The 13,113-nt window shown below is 45.7% G+C and overlaps 1 protein-coding gene across 18 annotated transcripts in view; it reads left to right on the forward strand.

Annotated features, from left to right (window-relative positions):
• COBL (cordon-bleu WH2 repeat protein) overlaps positions 1-13,113 on the forward strand; it is a 260,115-nt gene that overhangs the window by 229,673 nt on the left and 17,329 nt on the right. For all 18 annotated transcript variants that reach the window (XM_032643490.1, XM_032643497.1, XM_032643495.1 and 15 more), the window contains one exon: positions 2,009-2,318. In XM_032643490.1, coding sequence (XP_032499381.1) covers positions 2,009-2,318 — 310 coding nt within the window. The remainder of the gene's footprint in view (positions 1-2,008; positions 2,319-13,113) is intronic.

A 13,113-nucleotide genomic window follows, 5' to 3' on the forward strand; every position in this document is an offset into this window, starting at 1 on the left:
CTCCATCGTCTTAAACAGAAATTGTCAAAACATGTTATAGTTCATGAGGTTAATAATAGGAACCAGTGGAAAAGAGAAAAGATAATAAGGGAGCAGATGGGGATGTCTGATTCCAAGCAAAAGAGTCTCAGGCTGACAGCGCAGACTGCGGAGAGAATCAGAAACGGCCTGAAAACGAACAAACTAACACTGACCCAGGTACAGAGCCTCGTGGGGATGTCCATTCCCATCTTCAAATCCGTGCCGGATTTGACAGCACTCTCGGGAAGTGGTTCGCAGGAGGCTTGAGCCTTAGCAGGAGCTCATCTCTCTTACTAGCCGGCAGACCTGCCCGGTGCTCCGAGCATCCTTCCATCCTCCCTCCCTCCTGCCCTCTCTGGATGGCTGGAGCGTCCAGGAGTGACATCGCCGGCAGAGTCGCTGGCTGTGTGGACAGAGTAGCCAGCACACAACATCCGAGGTGTGACAGCTTCTCAGCAGACCCACGGCAGAAAAGGCTTGGGTGGTATTAATCCATAGGCAGTGTTTCTTCTCCGGATTTGCCCTCTAATTAAGAGTCTTGCAACAAAAGCCAGGAAGAAAGCTAGAAGAAAGAGGTCATTGTTCAGAAGCATTCACTGCATTCAGACACATTGCCTTGTGCCTTTGCTTCTCTAAACAATTCCTCCCTTGTTTCTGATCTTTATTTGTGAGCTCTTTTGTGAAATGTCTGGTTCCTTTGTTTCTGTTTTTTTGATCTTGTCCTTTTATTTTACTGTTTGGGATCTCCAAGAAACCAGCAGCTCCGGGAATTTTCTCCTCGGTGCTCTTTTGGTTTTGTTAACTCTGTGTCTCTAATCTGCTGTCCAGTTAAAATATTGACAGTGTTGAGTGTGTATTGATGGTGTTATGATGTCACTTGTCTATCAGGGCATGAGTCTGTGGAGTTTGCACTCGGCATGTGTGTAGCCTTTATTCATTTCAGGCATCCAGCGATTTACTTATTGGAGGAACGCTTTTCAAACAAAACACACTGAAACTACAGCACAACACAGTCCTTATTTCCTGGATGGCCATAAGCAGTGCTTAGATCCTATGCCTTGAGATTTAAAATCTATATCTACATTCAATTTAAAAAAACACCTCTGGTCTGAGGCTGGTCCAGAGTTCTATATTCCTGTCCTACCACCTCAATGTTAGGGAGATTCTTCTCCAAGCATGGAGCTTTCAACCTCAAAGCCCAGTAAGGGGGAAATTGGTGCCCACACTCTCCTAACACTTACTGTCCCTCGGAATAGCTGGACAGATGTGACGCGTGGCCGCAGTGCCCCATCGTCACGATTAGAGTCTGAGGGAATGAACTCGGGCCTCCGCAGTAAGTTACAACTCGGTGCATCTTATTCCGTCTGCTGCCCTGAACCACATTCAGTGCTCAGGGCACAGCGACCTCACCCAAGAACACTTTTGTTCTCATTCTTCTACATTTTACTTGCGGGTTCTGTTCTACGAGCACCTCTTATTTAAACCAGATCTTACTCTCACATGTAAAAATAAAGAGAAAGCCAGATGCTGACAATGACGTCATTAATATTTAAGGCCAAATTGTCCAGGTCCCCGGGAAGTTAGAAGTTCCCGAACAAGATGAGTTTTTTCAAAGTTTGTTTCTATTTTGAAAACCCCTAGTTTCTCCAGAGAACTCATTTTCAAACAACTTCTGTTAAACCAAGGGTCAGACTGGAAACAATTGCATTCACCATGTCGTTAGTTTGAATTTTTTAATGTTGTTTGCTTGTAGTCACATACAGTATAACAATTCCAAAGGTTAATTCAAAATATGCTGATTTTTTTAGGGAAAATGTTGCTCTCAGTCACATATGCACGTAACTCCTTCCAAGTTAAAGTGTGTCCAGAGGGAAGTGGTGTGTTTGAGGGGTCCTCACTCACACCCCAAATTCCAGATTTCAAATGAGTCAGGCAGTGGGGAACTCACTGGAGGGTTGCCTGACCTGCCCTTGTGTGTCTCGTCCAGTGAGCCTGCCCCTGGGGCCTGGCGGTCCCTGCGGTGTGGACGGGGTCCCACCACTGCCGTCGGAGGCCGAGGAGACTGTGTCTGTTGGCAGCTGCTTTGCCTCAGAGGACACAACAGAGGACTCGGGAGTGATGAGTTCCCCCTCGGACATCGTGTCCCTGGATTCCCAACACGACAGCACGAAATCCAAAGACAAGTGGGCCACAGACCAGGAAGACTGCAGTGACCAGGACCTGGCTGGGACCCCAGAGCTGGGCCCCCAGAAGAGCCCCTCGTGGGAGAGGAGTGGCCCTGGGAACTGGCATCTGAGGTGAGTCATGGACGGAGGGAGGTCTTTCGTCCTGGTGACCCAACCGATACTTGTGAGGTCACCGCCCCCTGACTGGGGACTTGTTCTCCATAGTTCTGTCTTCATGCTCTTTCTAGCTCTGCAGGTATTTACAAATAATACGTAGTATTGGCTTGTTTGTTTGTACCTTTTATATAGATGGTACCATACTCTGAGTGTAGTTTTCCACTCAACATCATGTGTTGAAGATTTATCCCTGATGACGTATGTGTTCTTAGTTCACTTATGTATCCATTTCTTAATGAATGGACACTTGGGTTGCTCTGGTTTTTCACCACTGGAATCAATAAGCACGTCATACATAGGTCTCCATTTATACACAGAGCTTTTCGAGAAGAGAAATTATTAGACCTTCGGAGAAAACTCACCTGCAACTTTTCGGAATATTGGCAGATTGCTCTCCAAAATGGTGATCTCTTGTCCACGTCCTCCAGCCGTCCCGTCTATAGTGGCCTGCCACTCCACGTCCACCGATACGGGGATTAATGGGCGTTGTAGTCATACAGGTGCCCAATGGCATTTCGTGTGGCTTTAAGATGCAATACTCTGATCAGTAAGGATGAGCATCTTGTCATGTGTGTATCACCAATTCAGTTTCCTCTTCTATGAATTGTCTTTTCATAGCCTTCTTTTTTTTTAAATTGGGACATTACTTTTTTTTTTAATCGTTAATTTCTCTTTAGACAGTTATTTACACACAAAGAACCTCTAAGACAGTGGCTTGAATTCAACTGTTTTATTTTGTTGTATGAAAATTGCTTTTTGATTTGAATAGTGTTGAATTTGTCCTTTTTCTCCTGAACGTATATGATATTTGAATATTTGAGAGATCCTTCTCATGCCACAAAGGACTAAAGATTATCTGAATTTCTTGTAAAAGTTTTAGCGTTGCTTTCTGACATTTGGGCTTCTTGTCTACCTGGAGTTTATTTTTGGGCGTGGTGTCAAGAAGGGATCTATTTTTCCCACTGGTTCCTAGTTCCATGTTGGTCCTCTGTCCAGTTTCCGTATACACGTCGGTCTGTTGCTTGCACTCATTCCATAGACTGGTTAGTCTGTCTCTGCACCAGAACCAGTCTGTCATAATTCCTTTCTTCATTCTTAGTTAGAAAGGCAGGTTAATTCTTGGCAGCACATCCTTCTTTTTTTTGTTACTGTTGATGTATAGTTGATTTACAATATCATGTTAGTTTCAGGTGTATAGCACGGTGATTCATTCATACATATATCTATTCTTTTTCAGATTCTTTTCGCTTATAGGTTATTACAAAATATTGAGTAGAGTTCCCTGTGCTATACAGTAAGTCCTTGTTGTTTATCTATTTTATACACAGTGGTCTGTACATGTTAATCCCAACATCCTAATTTATCTCTCCCCCCCACCTCCCTTTCCCCTTTGGTAAACCTAAGTTTGTCTTCTATGTCTGTGAGTCTCTTTCTGTTTTGGAAATAAGTTTATTTGTATCTTTTTTCTTCTTTTAGATTCCACATATAAGTGATATCATGTGATACTCATCTTTCTCTGTCTGGCTTACTTCACTTAGTGTGATAATCTCCTTTTTCTTACCTTTTAGATAATTTTAAGAACCAGTCACACAATGTTTTAGAAACGTTAATAGAAATAAAGTAGATTCTTTTTCTAAAAAAAGCGTAAGTTGATCACCAAAATGAATGAATGCCTTTGTATTTTTCATGTTTTTTTCAGCTTTGCCTAAATGAACACACAAGTCTCTGTCTGGTTAATGTAATTGTAACAGTTTATCAGGAGCATTTCCCCAGGTGGTTGTATACACCCTCTAATAATGTTCAAGTACAGCTCTTCAATCTTAAGGACAATTCCAAGACCAAGTTTATATTTTATTAGACAGGAAATTAGAAGGTGACAATTGGTCCGTTTTGCCTCTGCCCCAAACAGGGTGCATTGAGCTGAGGTTGGCCTGTTTGCAGAGAAAAACTACGGCATTCCCTTCAGAGTCCACCTAAACATAAAGGAAAGGAGCTTCACGGTAATCCTCAGATCTGCTCAGTTGGTTTGCATTGGGGTTGCACACCCTGAGCTCTACATCTGAAACTAATCAGACACGTTACCTCAGTGCCCCAGGGATGCTCCTACAAAAGTCCCAGTGGATTTTGCTGGTGTTGACCAGATGTAAAATCTTGCTGATTTCTGTTCAAGTATGGTACTGTTGTCTGCAGCCACAGCCAGGATAATCACGGGGTCTTGGAACCTGACGCTTTATCCAAACAGGGAGCAAGCAGGTCATGTTTTTCTGCCCTCGTCTCTGGGGTGCCACTGAATTTGAGAGTAGTGTGGAGGGGAGGGAGGGGACTCTGGGCCCTGACCGACCCATGTGGAATCCCACCACCACTAACTAGTTGCTTGGCCTTCGAGGGTCCTCCTAACTTTGCTGAGCCTCGAGTTTTGCTTATATCTGTGCAGATAACGCCTCCTACCTGTCACAGGTGTGGGAGCCACTGGGTACCTGTGCACATGCTCAGTGCCTCTTGAATAGCCATTGGGTGGGACCCATCGACTAAATCACACAGTTAGTTTAGGGACCAGAGCACCATGAATTTTCATGGCACATCAACTTGCCTTTTTTGGGCTTTAGAGTCAAAGGAAGTTGAAGATGATCGCTGAACTCCACAGTCCTGTCTGTGCTGTTCCATTATTTGCCTCAGAAATGGGATCAACTCTCTGCCCATGAGTTTTCATGGAATATCTGTAGGTTTTTCTTTCTCAACAAGAGTTGTCTCCATTGACCAATTCAACTTACTCAGAGGCTTCAGCATGATGTATCACATCTTTATGTCCAAATGCATGACTTTCAATAAATTTCAGGATTACTTAAAATCCGTGCCTACTGTGGAAAGCAGGGGTTACAAACTCAGAGGCCACACAGCATGGGGCAAAGCACAAGTTTTCTCTAAAGAGGGCAGCCCCACAGCTTCCTTACGGTTGTTGCCCTGAGGGGTTTACAGACCCAGTGTGGCCGGCGTTGGAAGAGAAGACAGAAATCTAGATTTTTATGTGAGGTCTCCCCAGTTTTTTGTTTTTTTTTTAAAGGCTATAAGTGTTAATTGCTTTAATTTCTTTTTCTCTGATTCCCATTGAAGCTGAGCTTTCCCGATATGTTTGTCAACCAGGTACATTTCCAGTTTTGGAAAGACTCTGTTTATGGGAGGAATAGTCTTAAAGTTAGAATTTGAAAAATATTCAGATGCAAGAAACAAAGATAGGAACTAGAAAGCAGGTAGCAGACGCAGAGATTGTCCCCCGAAACCTGATTTCAGTTCCCTCCTTGGATACAAACGGTACTGATGCACTGCGGTGGGCACTGGGTCTGGGATGGGACAGGAGCTGGAAAGACGAAAAGATGGACAAGGTCCCCACGTGGAGACGGCCCTTATGTTGTAGCCGGGAGGATGGGTGGTTCATCAAGGGCTGTGACCCACCTGCCATCCAGAATCCAGTCCCCTCCCCATTTGAGAGATTTAGGCCTCCCAAATTTTAAATCTTGGCAACCAATTCAGACTTTCAGGGCCAAACAAAACACATCTACGTGCTGGGCAGGCCAGTCCCAGATGTGCGCTCCACTGACGGCTGGATGCCTTGGTCCGTCCTCCTCTGCGCACTCATTTGCCAACTTTGGAATCGCTACAGTTACTCGGGTATCTCCTGGGATATATCTCTTGAAAAATATCACTTCACAATATATTTGGGAAGTTCCACGTTCTTCTCTTGGAAGAGGAGAGTATAAAGTCGCTTACAAATTCTGCAGCAAAGCAGCATGTGTAAATTTTCCCCTCTGCCTGCCTCTTAATATCCTTCAGAATGAGTGTTCCGCTGAGCACCATTTGGGAGATGCTGTCCTAGGTCATCCCCCTTCTTCACTGTCACACTTACGGCATTTACAAATACGCACCTCAGATACATGGATAGAGAGAGAGAGAATACACTGCTTCTGGTGAACATGGTGCATTCCAGTGATGTGCTCTGAGGCTCTGTCTGAGAATAGGGCATTGAGAGTTGGGACAGCAAAAAGCCCGAAGGGGAAGGAGAAGGTTGGGTCAGTCTTCAGGGGCCGACCGGTCCTGGCCCAGAGAGCAAGTCTGCAAAATTTGTGTGATCCACAATGGAGCAGATGACTGCAGGTGTCCAGACTGGCCCAGGGTCAAGTTCAATGAGATGATAACCCGTGTTTGGGGGTTGGTAGCCCAGAATCAAGCTGAAATGTCCTGAGAGCAGAGCCCACCACTGTTCATGGAGGTGTGGTCTTGACCTCGGCCACCTGGAAAGGGCCCCGGAGTGGAACACTGCCCAGGGGTACACGAGTTCAGTGATTGAGAGAAACAGTAACAAAGAACATGGTTTCTGATACCCTGCTGTCCCAGGAGAGGACAGGCCTGGTGACAAGGGCAGATGTGTACTCAGTCAGCCTGCCAGCTCTTCCCTTCCTGTGCCGTGAGATGGATGCCCCTGGACCACATTTAGAAAGGGAGGCCACTTGAAGGGGCTGGTACCCTGGTCTTGGTGCCTACTACTGGGCCCTGAATCCACCTCCTGGCTCTGCCCAGCATTGATTCTGACACCTGGATTCTGCAGCTCATCCTAAGGTGGCATTTGTGTTCCCAGTTGGGGTGTTCTTCCTGTGATGGTCCAGGACCTGGCTGTGACAGTGAGGCCTCTCCATCCTTGTAATGCCGGACACCAGAGGCTCAGGAGCATAAGTTACCCTTTGCCATGATGGGCACGGCTAGGTCTCTGCAAATGGGACACGGGTTCTGACGGATGGTGAAGCTGTCGCCAACAGTCTCAGACACCCTCAGCTTGCAGAATCTCCACTGTGGCACCAGTTCCCAGGGGAAATAAGGAGTGTTTGTGGTTTTCAACTTTGCCAGGGTGCCCTGTACTATTGCCACCCCTCTGATACTCGGAGATTCATTCAGTATTGGAGGGAAGAGTGGAAGAACCTTTGTGACCTGCAAAGGCCCCAGTTTGTAAGGTCTGTAAAGTTCTAGTTTGCTGGGCTGTTTCTCCTCTCTCTGCCATCTGCTATTCTGCAGATAGCAAATTCATCCAGACTTCTTTGGCTGGGATTTCCTGGGGTCCCACTTTGACAAATTGGAGGCAAGGACTCTTTGCACCAGAGCTCCTGCAGCCTGTCCAAAGAGCGTCTGTGGGGTTGGCTTCAGCTGAAAGCGTTTTTCTTACACTATTCGGTCTAGTGGCAAAGTGCACGTCTCCTGCTCGTGCACTGAATTTGGAGGCTCTGCTTCTTGCTGCCACGGCTCCAACTTCCTCAAGGGCAGCGCTGGCTGGGCTCCATCGAATGCCCTGACAGCCAAGATTTTGAATTGAAGTCTCAAGGATAAATACCAGTCTTCTAAAGAGAGCAAGGGTGAAGGCTTGGGAATGATTAGAGTGTGCTTTGTGTGCTGTGATCTGAAAATGGTATGTTTTCCATCAAGTCATTCGATTAGATCCAATTATAGTTTTCACTGCAAAATAAATCTATGCCCTCAATTCAAACTTGACCCTGTAAGTGGGACATCCAGTTCCAAGAGTCTTCCTCTCAATTTAGCACAGCCAGTAAATAATCTCCTTCAGGAAGAATTCGGCCCATGTGGGGATTGCCCCTCATGGTGGGGACACCTAGCAGTGGCTTCCACACAGTCCTGCCCTGGGTGGGAGCTGTGTCACCCATGAAAGATCTCCTGCCAGCTGCATCTTTCCTTCGTGTATGACCCAGGCCAACACTCCTAATGCCTAAAGAGCAGCACGATGTGAAGCCTGCCTGGCATCATATCTGCCCTGCCTGTTGCTGGTGACGGTGCCCTGGGCCAATGACTTGACCTCTCACTTCTTTTTTTTAAGTTGAAGTATAGTTGATTTACAATGTTGTGTTAGTTTCAGGTGCACAGCAAAGTGATTCATATATATATATATATATATTCTTTTTTTAATTAAGTTATTTTATTTTTGGCTGCGTTGGGTCTTTGTTGCTGCGTGCAGGCTTTCTCTAGTTGCGGTGAGCAGCGGCTACTCTTCGTTTCGGTGCACGTGCTTCTCTTTGTCGTGGCTTCTCTTGTTGCAGAGCACGGGCCCTGGACACGCGGGCTTCAGTAGCTGTGGCACGTGGGCTCAGTAGTTGTGGCTCGTGGGCTCTAGAGCACAGGCTCAGTAGTTGTGGCGCTCAGGCTTAGCTGCTCCACAGCATGTGGGATCTTTCCAGACCAGGGATCGAACCCATGTCCCCTGCATTGGTAGGGGGATTCTTAACTGCTGCACCACAGGGGAAGTCCATATATATATATATATATATTCTTTTTCATAGTCTTTTCCCTTATAGGTTACTATTAAAATATTGAGTGTAGTTCTCTGTTCTATATAGTAGGTCCTTGTTGGTTATCTGTTTTAAATATAGTAGTGTATCTGTTAATCTCAAACTCCTAATTTATCCCTCCCCCCTTTACCATCTTGGTAACCACAAGTTTGTTTTCTATACCTTTGGGTCTATTTCTGTTTTGCATGTAAGTTCATTTACATCTTTTTTTTCTTAGATTCCACTTATAAGTGATATCATGAGATCTTTGTCTGGCTAATAATCTCTAGGTCCATCCATGTTGCTACAAATGGCATTATTTCATTTTCTTTTTGTGGCTGAGTAATATTCCATGGTCTATATGTACCACATCTTCTTTATCCATTCATCTATCAACAGACATTTAGGTTGCTTCCAAGTCTTAGCTATTACGAATAGTGCTGCTATGAACATAGGGGTGCACGTATCTTTTCAAATTATGTTTTTCTCCAGATACATGCCCAGGAGTGGGATTGCAGGATTATATGGTAATTCTATTTTTAGTTTTTTTAAGGAACCTCCATACTGTTTTCCACAACGGCCGCACCAGTTTACATTGTCACTAACAGGGCAGGAAGGTTCCCTTTTCTCCACACCCTCTCCAGCACTTGTTATTTGTAGAATTTCTGGTGATGTCCATTCTGACTAGTGTGAGGTGATACGTCATTGTAGTTTGGGGGATTGACCTCTCACTTCTACTCTCTTGTCAGTACAATCGAGATCTGCAGTACCACCCCCTAGGACAGTGCCTAACATATTGCCAGCCTTCAGAAATGGATGGCTGGTGTTATTATTGTTGTTGTTGATGTCGTTTATTTAAAACTGCCTGAGGAAGGATAGAAACCTGATTTGTTGGAAATCCTTGTAACCTGTGTCTACCTCTGACCGTCTGCCTCATTAAACTATTTATAGCATCTTTGTCTGAAAAGAACATAGGATCATATTTGTGTACCGATAGACAGACGGGGGAGAGGCTAGCACTGTTTCTAAACTCTCGAATCCTGAAGGCAATCTTGCTGTAATCAGGCAACTCATCCATCTGTGTATCATACCGTGTGTGATCAGTACTGTGAAGCTTTCAGTCCTGGGATCCCTTTGGAGGACGCAAGTTCCGCAGAAATTCTGTAAGAAGTCAATGAGACAGATTGGGTAAGTGGGTTGCAGGCTCTGTTTTTTTTTTAACGGTAGAACCACACTGAAATCATGTGTAGAGCCTCAAAAGACAGAAACTGTAGCTTCTCCAGGGGAAGGGCGTCTCCCTGTTTTGTCCGCTGCCTGCCCACCTTCCGCCTGGCAATCCGTAAGCTCCTTCTCCACCCCCACCTGTCCGTGAGTGGTGGACGTGAGGGCTGTGGATGAGTTAGAGTAGACTAATTAAAGTTAAGGAAAATTAACGTTATTTAATGAAAAAATAATCTTGCTTACTTTTTACCTTTTTAACGTGACTACAAAAAGATTTTAAATTACATGTGTAGCTCATATGACATTTCTGTTGGACCCTGTTGTTCTAGAACTCTGAAGCTTTATAAATACAGGACCGTTTGTACACGGAATGGGGAAGTTAAGCACATATTACTGTCATCAGCCGTCTCTTTTCCCAGGCTTCTTACCTTTAGTTTATCAAGTAACTGTTTTGAAATCGCAAGGGTTGGTTTGGTTGTTGTCAGCCGTTGAACCTGAAAAGGACATCTTTTTCCTCTCAGACTTTGCTTGTTTTCTGCGACTGGGTAAATTACCTAAAGAAACTTTCCTAGCCACATCAAAAAGAAAAATGACTTGATGTGCTGCAATGGGGCAGAATCAGCCCGTGCTTTCTTTTTTCTCATATAAAATTTTTGTAAAAATGAAAAAGTACCTGTTTGCCCAGGTACCGATTCCTCGTGACTGCTGTTAGTCTCCCATGGGAGTGGGTGGCGCCGTCGCCAGACCCCGCCCCTGAGGCGCTCCATTTCCCGGAAGACTCCCGCTTGAGGCTGGCTGAGCCTCAGACGTTAGGCAGCAGTGGCTTGTCCGCGGCTGTGGCCTTGGCAGAGTGACCCTCCGCGGGAGGGAAGGCTCCCGGTGAGGTTTCTCCAACACGTGCAGCTGGTATCGGAATGCCTGTGCTGCTTGTTTGCCCTTCATTTCCTTGGTCTTAAGCCAAAACAAACTGTCCATAAGAAACTGTCTATCTTAGAGTGGGGTGTGTGTTGGGCGTAAGGAATGATGCCTGGGAAAGGAACATCTGCGCAGTTGACTTTCAGCTTAAAAGAGGTGCTAATGCTTCTGGCCAACTGTGATTCTTCAGGGGCACGCAGGAGGGCCCTGCTGCTGAGCCCACAGAAGCTGCCCTCCAAGCCCAGGGACCAGGTGCTTCCAGCTGGCTGTTACAGGGAGAGAGGAATAGCTGTAATCCATCGGCAGCCCTTTGAGGAGAAGTGGATGGGGTGGGTGAGGAAGGAAAAGCAAATTCTGCTAAGCCTCCCCCTCCTGAAGCTGTACATTGGAAAGCATAATACATACATCACACTGGTTGGGGCTTTTGCCAGATGACCCATTCACCCAGAATCCAGAGTGTGGTGGGTCCTATCCCGCATCAGGAGAGGCACCGGCTGCAGAAGCCAAGTGGTCCACAGGCCTGGCCTTGCCCCGCCCCGAAGGTGCTCGGCAGCCTTGGGAAAAGCACCGGCCAAGGACCTGGGCTCCTCCCTCCACAGCGCTCCCAAGGCAGGTGCCTTCTGTCATGTGTCCACTCTCTCCTCCTGGACAGGCAAGGCCCCGGTGAACCAGGTCCACCCTGGGGCGTCAAGAGCAAAGTCAGGTGAGAGGTGGGTGGGATGTATCGGCGGAGTGTGGAGCTGAGCATCTGGGACAAACCTGGGACGTGTACAAGAGGCAGACGGAGGAAAGGGGCGGGCAGGCAGGCTGAGCCAGGTGGAAGGCAGAGGACACGGTGTAGGGACCCCGGGCTTCACAGGGGGCCTGACGGGAGGTGAGACGGGCAGGCGGAGAACAGGTCTGAAGCCCTGAGCTTGGGGCTTTGCCACTGATGGTTAGACCAGGCAGCTCAGGCCGGAGCGTGGGTGGGAGGAGCGTGGGGAAGGGCTGGCTCAGGCCCTGCTGCAGTGCCTCCTTGAGGAGTTCGGATTGTCGCACACTGGTTTAGGGTCATCTCAGGGATTGCTAGGTACTCAGGAACACAATAAAATTATAAACACAACATGCCACGTGTATTGGGCATGGTATCACACACATGTAAATGGCTTTTCATAAAAGAATTAGGACTCATTAGAGGACCAAAGGATCATTTTAGATGTTGCCCATTTCAGACATTGCCTCATCAATCAAGCTGCTTTGTACCAAAATGAGCATACTTCAAAAAAAAAGTATGAAATATTTGCCGTAATCCATCCATTTCAACAAATCACACTGGTCGGCGATGGTGCCTAGGTTTCTGCCTCACCCTTGTCCACAGACACAGGTTACTTTTCGATCATCGTGACCATCCTGTGTGGAGTTGCATGTCTTGATTTCTTCACGTGACATGCCGGCTTAAGCAGTGATCTGTGTTTCCACCTACATGGCATGGTCGTCATAGGATGCAGTGACGGGGGGGACGCCCTGCTGCTGGAAGCTGTAGAGACCTCCCCATGAATATGATGAACATGCCGGTGTTTATGTTTTTCCTTTCATAGCATTATTTTCTTAAGGCAAATTATCAAAAGTGAGGCTAATGAACCAACGTTCCTGCAGAGTTAAAGCTATGCTTTTGCTTCTTGATGTACATACACATTCCCATTGCTTTCCAGTTAACGCCAGGAGCAACAAGTTGAGAGTCTCAGATTCACGGAGTTGTCGTCAGTCTGGGGTGATCTTCTTTCTCCAGTGTACGCTTTATGAAATAATATCATCAGTGGAACTTCTAAATTACTTTTTAATTCTTTTTCTTCAAAGGGTGCATTATTTTAGTTTAGTTTAGTTTAGTTTTTATTGAAGTATAGTTGATTTACCATGTTGTATTAATTTCAGGTATACAACTAAGTGAATATGTATATATATGCATACACACATATATGTGTGTATATATATATATTCTTTTTCAGATTCTTTTCCCTTATTGGTTGTTACAAAATACTGAGTATAGTTCCCTGTGCTATAGTTTTTAATTCTTATTAATATCATTCTGTTCCCATGGAACAGTGTGATTTTGCATACTTTGAAGGAAAGGCAAATACTTTGAAGGAAAAGTATAGACATAATTTTGTTTGGCTGGACTTTAAACAACTTAAAGTAGGAGGCAGCATTTGAAAAGTGCTCTGTTTTCCATTTCAAACACTGTTTTATAGAGCCCTTTCCATTTTTTTCTCTGCCGTACACTTTATTGAATATTTAAATGAGATTTATTTAAACCA

Source organism: Phocoena sinus, chromosome 9 (genome assembly GCF_008692025.1).
Source record: "Phocoena sinus isolate mPhoSin1 chromosome 9, mPhoSin1.pri, whole genome shotgun sequence".
Lineage (NCBI taxonomy): Eukaryota > Metazoa > Chordata > Mammalia > Artiodactyla > Phocoenidae > Phocoena > Phocoena sinus.